At 39.5% G+C, this 12194-nt stretch overlaps 2 protein-coding genes across 2 annotated transcripts in view; one reads left to right on the plus strand and one right to left on the minus strand.

Annotated features, from left to right (window-relative positions):
• Positions 1-93: 93 nt before the first annotated feature.
• Positions 94-6601, minus strand: ssbp1 (single-stranded DNA binding protein 1). The gene is made up of 7 exons (XM_026148085.1): positions 6527-6601; positions 4609-4684; positions 4355-4412; positions 3994-4134; positions 2211-2298; positions 1341-1429; positions 94-1034 (listed from the first exon to the last, which is right to left on the minus strand). The coding sequence occupies exons 2-7, from the start codon at positions 4630-4632 to the stop codon at positions 991-993; spliced, it is 444 nt and encodes a 147-aa protein (XP_026003870.1). The 5' UTR covers positions 4633-4684; positions 6527-6601; the 3' UTR covers positions 94-990.
• A 987-nt stretch (positions 6602-7588) lies between these two features.
• lamb1b (laminin, beta 1b) overlaps positions 7589-12194 on the plus strand; it is a 31536-nt gene continuing 26930 nt past the window's right edge. Inside the window, exons 1-2 of the mRNA XM_026147046.1 lie at positions 7589-7727; positions 8079-8254. Of these exons, the coding sequence (XP_026002831.1) occupies positions 7694-7727; positions 8079-8254 (210 nt within the window). The 5' untranslated portion in view covers positions 7589-7693. The remainder of the gene's footprint in view (positions 7728-8078; positions 8255-12194) is intronic.

The following is a 12194-nucleotide window of genomic DNA, read 5'->3' on the forward strand; positions in this document are numbered from 1 at the left end:
CAACACTTGAGATGACTTTGCTTCCAACACAGCAGCTTTCTGCTTGAGGAAGAGACAGGAAGCAGTTTAATTAAACTCCGAGAAAAAAAGACCTCCCTTTGAAGCCGTTTAGTTTCAGAGACAGGCACAGAGATTCGATTACCTGCCATAAATCTGATTTTAAGACCATCTGCAACACATCAACATTTCACGCGCATGGAGAAACAAACCTGTTTTGTGGTGATGCATTTTACACATAATCCAGTGACTTTCTGAAAGCTTTACTGCATTTAAGAAGCAGGAGATCACGTTAGGCCATACAAGACGACCTAACCTGTGAGTTAACCTCGGCAGCAGCTACTTGAAATGAAGATTATTGCTGCATCTTTCCTAGAAAACTCAACGATTTCAAGCATAAAGCGTGACGGAGATGCGATGAGGGAAAATAACTTGCAGGCAGAATTTAATTTAAATTTCGAAACAGGTTTGTGGGCGTCCCTGTGAAACTGGCTCACAGGGTAAATTTGTCTTACTCACCATGAAACAACTTCAGCTTATAAAGACAGTATGTCTTTACTGGCACAAGGAAACAAAATCTATAACATTACAAGTCACAGTAAGTGAGAGCAGAGTGAGAGCTGCTCTTAACAGAGCTACAACTTTTCAAAGAGTCCCCAAACTCAGAGTTATGATTCAGGAGAAGCGTTTAGAACACTTGGATGGATTAAACAACATTAAAGTTATCTGTAACGTCTAAGTCATAATCAGAAGGTGTACATTTACTACAGCTGAGCTCTTTCTGCTCCTCCTGAAGCCTCAAAGACTTCATGTGCACCAGCAGGTGGTGCCGCAGCCAAAGATGATCATAGCTTATCCTGTCCGTCCTCCCGGCTTCTTGTGAAAACAGTTCCTTTACTTCACATCCTTGAGTCTTATTTTGGTATAAAGAAGAAAATACAAAAAGAAGTCGCCTTGGTGTTTGGTGGAGACGAAGATGGAGAGGAAGGTCCTTCAGGTTCTGTCTCGCACGTTATCGCTCAGGAAAATGATGTTGTCTGCAGAGAATCAAAAAGAATCAGAGAGGAGAACATCGGGGTGACATGTTGACAGAGTAGATGTGAGTCACTGGATTTAGGCTTCAGCTGGAAATCTACGCTTTAACAAACAAACAAAAAAACCCTGAATCCTGTGCAAAAGTCCCAGCATTTTATGTCTTTCTATTGGCTGCTACTGCATATGAAACACAGAGACACCACCACACAGTAAAAAACAAGTAATAAATGCCGGCAGTGCCGACGCAAAGAGTATCCGGCAAAGTCTAAATCAGGCCCGAGTGTGTTTGTGTGGGTGTTTGACCTGACCTGCGATGATGGTGGTGGCCTGACGTCTGACTTGGTTCTTGTCCACGTATTCGCCGTAGTCCAGCTTCCCCTCTACTAGAATCCTCGACCTGAAAATGACAATGGTTCATTCGCACAATGTTCTTTTATTCTGAAACTCCTAATGTGATGAAGAGATTCTGGAGCTTTAAAAGACCATAAAAGCATATTTTTATATCTGAAAACAGAAGTCGTAGGAGTCACTGAGTAACTACTTCTTACTCAAAATACCAAAGACCCCCCCCCCCCCCACCGAGGAGTGTTTTTACTCTGCAATACTAATAAAATGCTGCATGTCTTTATAAGGTAAAGAAGCACTACAAGTGATTTTACATCAGGTTGTGTTTACTTGTCACGCAGGCTGTGAGAACAACCTGTTCCTGCCTGGCAGCTCCAACGTCAGCATCTTTGACTTGATATAGCCCCTCTCCCTCCTCTGCACATGTCCAAACCATCTAAGCCTCGCCTCCATCTCTAACTCTGTCACAAAGGTGGATGCTGATTCTTACAGTAACTACTGCAAGCTCTAAATCTACAATGCCAGACAAGTCACTGGGAGTGGGTATTCTTCATATGGCCATCTCACATAATTCCCACTCACATACCGGTCAAACCTTCTGTTTATGAGGGGCAGCCAATCAGAAGAAAGCCAACTCATGTCTGACAGTGGATAAACACAGATAGGATTACTCTGATTACTCTGTGATTGGCTTGGGTTTGGGAACATTTAGAGAGCTGGTAAAAATAGTCATGCAGCTTTATTCCCCCTTTCCCATCTGCAGCAGAGCAGTAAATCTACACATGTATTCACAGCTAAGTCTTCTGCCTGTACAGGAAACATGCAGGTCCTACCCTTTTTTGACGTACTGGTACGCCACGTCTCTCAGACCAGGTTTGAATATAGACACACGATGCCACGTCGTCTTCTGGCTGATGTCACCTGGAATTAGAAAACAGCAGCAGGCGAATCAGATTAATTGGTATTCAGACTCTCCAAAGAAACAAGAGCGCTTGAAATACCTTTAAAAACCGAGCTAAGTCCAAGAGAACATGAGAAAAACAGTCAATCCTCTTATTTGGAGTGTTATTCATTCTAATATTTAAACACTTTAAAGGCTGCCTGCACAGCTTTTCTATCACAGTGAGCTATGAAACGTGTCTCATCAGTTGTATTTATGATTTCTAATGACGATCATGAATGAACCATAAAGGCTGGAGTGTCTGATGATGACTGAGCCCAGTGCAGAGGCACATGAAGAGCAGCTGTCTAGACTCAAAACCTTGAAATCCAGCAGTAGTAATGAATAACAATCTGTTAACGTTCGCCGACGCCCTCTAGTGGCAAATGCAAGCAGTTGCATCCAACTTTGACTGATAAAACAGTGATGTCACAACAACATGAATATCCCACCTTCAATAGAAGCTCCAGTTAATCGTTTATTTTGTTAAAGTCTATTAGTTTCCTAAATAATTTCTTCCTTCTTGTTACCGAAACATCATCCAGATAGTTTATTATATCTCCTTTATTTGCACCCTCTCATCAGCTCACTCAGCTTTATCAGTGCATTTTTAACATATATTTATTTTAGCATTTAAACCTTTTCAAAGAACACTTGACCTTTTATTTCACTCTAGCTTCAAAATTTAAGCTAGAATGCAGAGAATGCGTCTGCTACTCAGTGACTAACACAGAAACACCGACACTGAAATGCTCGTGTTTAATTCAGGGACGCAGGCAAAGAAAAATGAGACCTTGAAGTGCAAACAGCCCTCACCCTGCAGAAAATGCATGATATGAAAAACATCTAGCAGCAAAAACAGCAGATAATATCAGTTCACGTTGATCTGCAGATACGGATCAAAATCATGCAGTGCAGTACGTAAATATGACTGAGCAACAGCAAAATGAAACAAAGCTGACCAAATCATCACAAACCCTGTTGAATGTTGGTGCTTTCAATGTGTAAAACCAGACTGAACCAAATCAGAATAAAAAGAGGGGTGTTGGTTACTTTAGTAAATCTGAGCTGAAAGATCAAGCTGAGAAATGTCACATTTCAGAGGAGGACGTTTCAGTTTATTCACAATTAAAATACGATAATATATAAAATTGTTATGTTTGTAAAACGGGACTCCCCTTAAGCTAACCACAGCTTATAAGTACAGACTCAAACAACAAGCAATATGCACCAAATGCATATGTACTAACCTAAATCACTACACTATCCCAAAGATCCTAACATACAAACAGCACTAATCCAACACATCAACATCAAAGATGTCAAAGTCATATTACAATGTGGGACACACACAGCCCACTTTGATCTTAAGTGAAAATGCCCTTCTCTCTCAAATTTAACTATTTAATCCATGAGATATATCAATATAAGATAAATAGGTCAGTGTCAACAGTATGTTCTAGTTTTTCTACATGATAAATAAATGCTGCTGTAGTAACCGCCCTGGTTCACATTTCCTTAAGATGTGCAGTGGGTCTGATTGGAGTCTTTCTTGGGCCAATTCTGGCCTTAATTCTTTACACATGAGAATAATAGTATGAACATCAGTTGGAGGTGTATTGTAAGTTTTTAGTAGATCTTTTGTTGGGTCTAAAGACTACATTATACACTCCTACCTGGTGAGCTCATTTCTCCCTCTCCAGAGCGCCACATCTCATTGGTCGCTAATGAGAAGATGGTAACCGGGTTTCGGCCCTCCACCTGTCTCATCACCGGGTCTTGGCCGACCCGACCTAACAGCTGCACCCGGTTTATCGCTGAAACAGATACAGACAGCATATTTATTACAGTTAGCCCAGCGTTTATGAAAATCCCCTTTGAATTAATGTGTAATAACTAGACGCAGTCCCGGTCCTCCATGATGAGAAAACACTGCAGCGACCTGATGTTCTGATCTCAACCCATCTGAACATCTGTAAAAAGATTCGAAACCCCTCAAAGCAGAGAGAAGAGAAGCTGGAGAAGAAATTCACTTACATCTCTCCAGGATGAGGCTGGCGTCTGTACTCCTGTACCTCACCGCCTGCCGGATGATCTGAGAAGGAACAGCCAAATAGTTAAAATACTTCAAAATGTTGGCAACAAGATTTTTCTTTTAAATATATATTTACAATTTCTACTTTTTTCCCCATTCCATCTGTTATTAATTACAATACCTACAAATCATAAATCTAATACTGATTTTATCTGGTACGGTTTATATAGTCCAGCGCCGACCATTTCCTCCTCACCTGTGCTGATGCACTTCTAAGCATCTTTCTTCTGACTGAAGACAAACACAGCAGCTGAGACTGATACAGTGCAGATCTGAAAAACACAATAGAAATAATGTGTGGGCTGCAAATATCTTCCTTAAGCTTGAAAGAAAAAAAAGATTATAGTTAACATAAATATGTTATCATTGCACTAAAATATCTCCCAAAGTAGCATTTCCTTCCATCCATCCATCCATCTTCTGCTGCTTATTCATGTCTGGGTCGTGAGGGCAGCGATCTAAGCAGAAGCTCAGACATTCCTCTTCATTTCTTCTAGTGCGACACTGAGGCGTTCCCAAAGCAGCCAACTGGACCACCTGGACTTGTCCGAAACACCTCAGCTGGTTCATCTTGATGTGGAGGAGCAACAGCTCTACTCTGAGCCCAAAAACCTTCAGACGAAGCTCATTTCATCCATTTGTACATCTAACTTCCGCTTTCAGTCCTCAGCTGGTGAAAGCAGGAATGCTGACTGACTCGTTCACGAGTGAGAGAAACTATTTTAATCAGCAACAACAAACAGGATGTTTAAATGTGGCTGACTACATGCTATCTGTTTAGTTTTATTTTCATGCATTCTCTTTAACTGTAAAGTGTATTTTGGAACTTCATATGGAGCTGAAGAAGAGTTTCCAATTAAGAAGTGTGTTTAAATCACAACTCCAAGCTTACTCATTGCAGCTGCACATTTAAAACATATTATACACCGAAGTCACGGCAATATGTGAATATGAGAAAAACTACTGTGTTTCTCCAATTTTCTCTGGCTCAATGGACGTGTTTATTGAGACTCTGGAAGTCTACAAGCCTGTGAGTCATAACTAAAAAGACTAAAACTAATACTGATACTAAAAAACTAAACATTTTTAAACATTAAAAGCTAAAATGAAGTGAGAAAATCAGCTCTAGTAACCAGCAAAATAAACAGAATTAAAAACAAAAAGCCAAAAGGAAATAAAAATGAGAAATAATTAGAAAACAAAAAACTATAATACCTCTGAAGTGAGCCAGACCAGTGAAACTGTGAAAAATCTGTAAGGTTAGCAACAACTAAAAAAGTCCTGGTAGTTCCAGACTGTCCTGTAATTGTAGAACATAAATGTTTTTGTTACCTCATATTGTCTGTTTATTTTTTATTTTTTATTAACACTGTGTACTCGGTATATTACACAAATACAGTTTGTAGCTTTCACTTAATTACTTTAATGTAGTACCACTGGCCATGACATAAGTCTTTAAAAGTAGAAAAACAGCTAAACTTACATACAGTTAATAGTCTAAAATGTTTAGCCGGATTGTGTTTTCCGGGCCGATTTTAGACACCATGCCTTATGTTTTACACCTTTGCTTTGTAGTAACTGCTCAACGTGACCTGGTGCATTTCAAGATAGCTATAGGGTTGCTTTTACAAGGCTCGAAGTCAAAAATGTCAAAAAATAAATAAATAAATAAATAAAAAAGATCTACTCAGAAGCAAACTGCTATTACTTTATTTTGAAGAAACAAATACACAAGTAATTTTTATAACAACCCACATCTCTTCAATGCTAGTTTGTTAATAATGCTAGTTTGTTTCGGTGATTTAGAAAGAGTTTTACTAGTAAGTTCATATTTTATATGCAATAAAGAGAGTTCAGAGTTAAGCTAGCAGAGAAATTAGCCCAGTTTATGTAGCACCGACCACCAGAGTCAGAGCTCCGGGTTCTCAGAGGAGCATCGAGGCTTGAGAGCTCTCCCGCCATAGGATGCAGACTCGAAACAAACCCCCAGTAATCAACGATTTTCTCCCCAAGCGCGGATTTACAGCGGGGAGCACCTGGAGACGAACCCGTGTCACAAAACTGTACAAAAATGAGCTCCTCAGTGGCCACTAAAGAGCCGCTTATAAACTTACCAGGTGCAACACTTCACAAGAATCTTCTGTAACCTCACGCTACTTCCGGTCCGTCTCCAACAAGAGTCCGACGTTCCACGTGTCGTTAAAGCGCTATTCCGCTTTAAGGGCCTTTATTTTTCGGCTGCTCCCTGTAGGGGTTACCACTGCCTCCATCTCACTCGCTCTCCTTTCTGAATCTTCCTCTTTTCCTCTTCATCTTCATCCTTTGTCCCTATTCATGTTGGTCGCTCCCTATAAAAAATGTTATCCAGAAAAGAATTACTAACAATTCAAACACAAATTACCTTTTACAAACATATAGTGACAAATATTCATCTTATTGAGCTCTGGGTTATGGAAGCTTGTTTCCACCTCTGAAAAAATATTAACTTAGAGTTAAACTATGTGTTTATGCCATAGTTCTAAATACAATGATCTATTTTGTGATATTTTAGTCTTTAAGTAGATATACATACTGCTTTTTATTCCTCTTGGTTCTCGAAACCTGTAAGCTGGGGGTAGAGTGAGTCAAAAACAAAACACGGTGAATCTAGCTCCCCTGCAGTGTAGCAGTATATAAACCAGAATTATCCCAGCTGATTTCCATATTTGCATTAATAATAATTCAACATAAATAGGAGATGATCCTGATAAAGGCCAGTCTGCAAATATACCATTCTGGTATGTTTTTAAACTTAAGTAGTTGTTTTTGGTCTTGTGATGCTCACATGATGCTTTATTTTTACCCCAAACATTGAATATTCCCACTGACACTGAATTTATTTAAAAATTAGTTTTGAAATGGTCAGGGATCGAGTTGATAAAGTACAAGGAAATTTAGAAATAAGCTTTAAAGATTCAAACAATAGTTCTGGCACATAAAGAGGACAATTAAACAGAATTAAATCGAGCTTTTATAATGAAGTAATAAACTATGAGCAGGAAACTGCGAATATTAACGTGTAGAAAACGAATTCTTTAGGCCTTCCAGCAGAGGGTGCGCTCGTTTTCCAGATCTCTCGGTGGCGCGCTGCTGACAGCGGGGTGGAGTTGTTGTTTGGTGGGATGCGAACTTTCTACAAGACAACACCCTCGCCTCTGACTTCACACTTCACACACGCACATCAGCACACACTCTCTGCGGTAGGACCATCACGATAAGCTGTCAGTGCACGGGTCCGGGCCATGTTGCTCATAATCCACCTTTTAACCACTTTGGGTGAGTTGAAGTTTTAATTTGAACAACTTTATTTGGCTAAAATTAATCTGCTGGGACATGTTCGCTCCCATCACATGTAATGAGAGGCATCTGTAAACGATTATCCACCGTTTTCCTGTTCCAAAACAAATGCTGGAGGAGAGTTTAAGAGCTAAATAAAACTTTCAGTAGAGCACTTTCCCACAGCTGCGCACTTAATTCTCATCTGAAGAGTAAATTCATGTGATTCTAATTGAAATAAACTGACCGCAAGCCTGCTCTGTTTCTGGCTTTTATCATTAAAACCAAAAGAAGAACGAGGCCAATGCTTTGTGCTGACATCTCACTGACACCAGTCTCTCCTCCCTGCAGCCCTGTGGGCTCCTGTCAGGGCACAGCAGGTTCCGCAGTTCCCAGATATTTGCACCGAGGGCAGCTGCTACCCAGCCACAGGTGACCTGCTGATCGGCAGGGCGCACAAACTCACCGCCTCCTCCACCTGCGGACTGAATGAGGCCGAGAGCTTTTGCATCGTGGGACACCTGGAGGTAAGAAAGGATCTTTTTTAGAGCACAGGTAGCAGAGAAGGCTCAATTGAAGGCTTCCTGCACGTGTTTTGTGTTTAATATCTGCTTTACAAAGTGCCAAAAGAAGATAGCCTTTTATATAGACTTTTTTAAGCCTCACTTGACCACTCTGTTTTTATAATTAAATGAGCCTTTGTTTTTTCTAATGGCTCATTTTCTTTTTCCTATATTCATGACTAATATTCCTTTGCTTTTTTGTTTTATTCTGTTTTTCTCCATTATCTACAGTTACAAAAATAAGAAAAGAAAAGAAAAAACAACCCACAGAACAAAATATTGGGGCAATGATAAATATTTTCTGATATCAGTAAGGAAATAGGGTTATCTCTAATCTTTACATAAAGTCAATTTATTCCGATTTTGGTCAAAGATACTTGCCTTAAACTTTAGATGATAACTCCAGTGTGTTTTAATGTCATTAATTATGATATTAAATACTTTTATTCAGAAGAATATAGGGTTAGCGTCAGGGCTTATGCAGCAGTAAAGCTAAGCTAACGAGTAAGAGCTGTGACAGCTACAGCAGCAGAAAATCTAACAACAGGAAACTGAGGCTACAGTTCACACAGGCTGACCAAAACTGGACAACAGAAGATGATGAGCTCTGATGAGTCTCAATTTCTGCTGCATTGTTTGGATGGCAGGCTTGTTGATGGCAACAACATGAGCACATGAATCCATCCTGCCTTATATCAGCAGCTCAGGCGGATGGTGTTTGTGCTGGAAAGCTGTGGGGGATATTTTCTTGGCACACTTTTGCTCCTTTAGTGGACAGGTGGATTACTGCATTTTAACTACTGTACATCTGTTTATTGGATCATAATTACAGATTCATATGCACGCAAAAATATACATAGTAAGGTTTAAAAACATACTACGCTTCATCTCACCACTTGTGAATACTTGTCCTTGAGTGTTCTCTCATCCAGTGGTTAGACTCGAGTAGTTTTTCTTTCTCTTTGATTTGAAACCACGGTTTGTAAAAACAAAGCGTAAACTCAAAGCTGTGGTTGCCTGCAGAGCAGATTTTTCCCATTGGGATGATTCTGAATATAATCAGAAAGAAAATATATTGACTGTAATTATATGTGACAGTTCATATATGTCATACGTCATTTAAATGCAACATTTAAAGGATGTCAGTAGAAAAAGCAAACATCACTGATATATAAGAGTGGCATTCACAACATGAGCAGTTTCCTTACAGCACAACACTCATGAACTCAGGCCCACAGTTCAACCATGTGAAGCAATTCTAAGTCTCAGTGGACTTCGTGAACCGTCTCTGTAAACAGAGTTGTGGAAAGAGACGTTTAGCCAACCAAATTATTTCATCTTGGTGTTTCCTGCCACTACAGTATTTCTGTAACAGATGGCTCAAAGGCCTGCTGGATTATTGGATTTCTGTAGCTGACATCAATTTTCAGAGCTTTATTTCTGAAATTTTGAATATTTCTAGCTTCACATTTTTCTAGATGCTGCTAGGGAAGCTTTGCATTATTGATAGTCTATTTATTATTTGTGTTTTACTTATACCTTGGCCTCAGTGTAGCTCCTCTGACTGAAATAGCTGGAAAGCTTGCCTCCACCAGTGTGTGAATGTGAGAGTGAATGAATAGTGGAATTGTAAAGCGCTTTGAGGGTCTCGAAAAGCGCTATATAAATGCAATCCATTATCATTAAAGCTGTTTTAGCTTCTCATAAACATAAGGTTTTAACAGCTAGTGGGTCGGTCTTCTAGGCTCACAGCTAGATCTGTGTGCCTAGAAGACCATATTAGGCACAGGCACACAGAATGGCATCATACAGAGCCAAAAGCAGAAAAAAACTGCCAGAAACAGAGCGTCTGAAGATTGAGGTTTTGTCTTGGTTACACACAGATCTCACTATTTGAAACTCTGGCCATGCTTAATTCACCAATGTAACAGTACATATATATATATATATATATATATATATATATATATATATATATATATATATAGATATATATATATATATATATATATATATAGATATAGATATAGATATATAGATATAGATATATATATATATAGATATATATATATATAACCGGAAAAATATTAAAGGTTCACTTTAACTTTGTAGAATTGTATTTGAAAAACTGACCATACTAACACAGGGAGTTTTACATTTTAAATGATTTCACCCTAAATAAAGTTGTTAAACACTTTACTTAAATATTTTTCTTTCCTTATTGCCTCCCTGGCTGGCGATCATTTCTGCATCATTGTCCAACATGAAACACAACTTTTAAATCACAGCACGCCACTTCCAAACACATTTGTGTGTCAGCTTAACTCACTTTAACAAGCTAATGCAGTTCTCCTGCTCCCCTCAAAAGCACTTTCATATCTTCACGACTTTGATAAATTTGATTAGATGATTACGTTTTTGAGAAGTCCCTCATAGCTGCAGACAAAGTCCCTGCAAATGGTAGAAAGTGGGTCAGGTGTAAATTGAAGATTTCTATGACTTATCGCTTTTGAATTCTGTCAACATACATTGTTGATATCAGTGGTTTTGAGACAGCGCAGCTACTGAATGAATGAAACCTTAGTAAATGTAGTGATGAAGAGGCCCTTCAGTGAATATAACCCATCTTACTCTAGCTACAATTTACAGATGAATCATTGCAGGCTATCATTAAGTGACTGTTTTGGAAAAGGGGCAGTTATGAGGTTATATTCACTGAATATGTGTGTGTGATGTTCAAAACCTGACTGTGCAATTGTGGGATACAGCGTCTTTATAAACTACTCTTCCAAAACAACATGGCCAAATTAAAATTAAACAAAAATCTTCTAGCTGCTTTTGTCAGAAGCAGTTTTTGACCATCAAAACTGGTTAGAAGTTTATTTTAAGCCTTGGTTTTAGGGTTCAATTTAGAATTAAGCTTAGCTTAGGGTCTGCTTAGTTTTGATGGTTAACTTGAGGGGTAACTTGGGATTGTGTAAATGTCCTCCCAAACAAGCATGTTTGCCCCTCACCCTAAGCACAGAGTGGCGCAAGCAACAGTTACTGTAGGTAATATTTCAGCATTAAATAAGAGAACGGGTGATCCAAATGACCTCAAACTTAGCATCACATCAAATTGTTACCCAAGCAACACACTTGCCAAGTTTGAAGCAGATCACGTGTACAGTTTTAGAGATAAGCGAAGAGCAAATAGACGTGGAGATTTCTCCAACTGTTCTCAAACATGTGATGGTGTTCAGCACACAGAAACTTTATTTTACTCTGTTTCTCTGATTATGATTGTGTGTGTGTGTGTGTGTGTGTGTGTGTGTGTGTGTGTGTATGTGTGTGTGTGTGTGAGGATGCGCATGTATATAATGTCGAGTGGGAGTTCAGACATTCCCCTCCACAATAAAAGCGTTGTGCGCCTCACAAAGCCTTCCCTGTGTGGATGCGGGCCGGGGGCGACGAAGGGGATACTCTGTCTTTATCAAACAGCCTTTAGCGAGTCCTGTGTGTGAATGGTGTTTTTTATGAAAGCACAGGCTCGCTGTGAGGCCATCTGAGACTTCTGAGGATGAGCACAATCCTAAAATATGAGCTGCAGATGAAGTGGAGGGAAAGAAGTCTGACTCAAGCAGCTGGCTTTCTTTTCCTTTTTTCCTACTAAGTGGAGCCTCTTGTTCGGAATCTACTCCCATTTCAGCGCAGACATAGTTGGCTCAGAGCTTGGTGAAATTGAGAAACTCATTTTGTTTATTCACACGCGGAAATATTGTGACATTTAAGAGTGTGTGTGTGTGTGTGTGAACTGTAGTTTAGCTTGCGTACATGCCAAACCATCTGGCGTGCAGATCCCAGAGGCAGTGGAGGGGATTATTAAACAGACACGGCACAGAGAAGCGCAGCAGCAGTATCATAT

Source organism: Astatotilapia calliptera, chromosome 17 (assembly GCF_900246225.1).
Source record: "Astatotilapia calliptera chromosome 17, fAstCal1.2, whole genome shotgun sequence".
Taxonomy (NCBI): domain Eukaryota; kingdom Metazoa; phylum Chordata; class Actinopteri; order Cichliformes; family Cichlidae; genus Astatotilapia; species Astatotilapia calliptera.

What these genes read in the sequence shown, in the direction of transcription:
- ssbp1 (XM_026148085.1), bottom strand. Translation starts at nt 4,632, where the DNA reads ATGCTTAGAAGTGCATCAGCACAG. An exon ending in TTAGAAGTGCATCAGCACAG is followed by an intron (nt 4,413 to 4,608) that starts GTGAGGAGGAAA and finishes GTTCCTTCTCAG; the next exon opens with ATCATCCGGCAGGCGGTGAG. An exon ending in GGCCACCACCATCATCGCAG is followed by an intron (nt 1,035 to 1,340) that starts GTCAGGTCAAAC and finishes GATTCTCTGCAG; the next exon opens with ACAACATCATTTTCCTGAGC.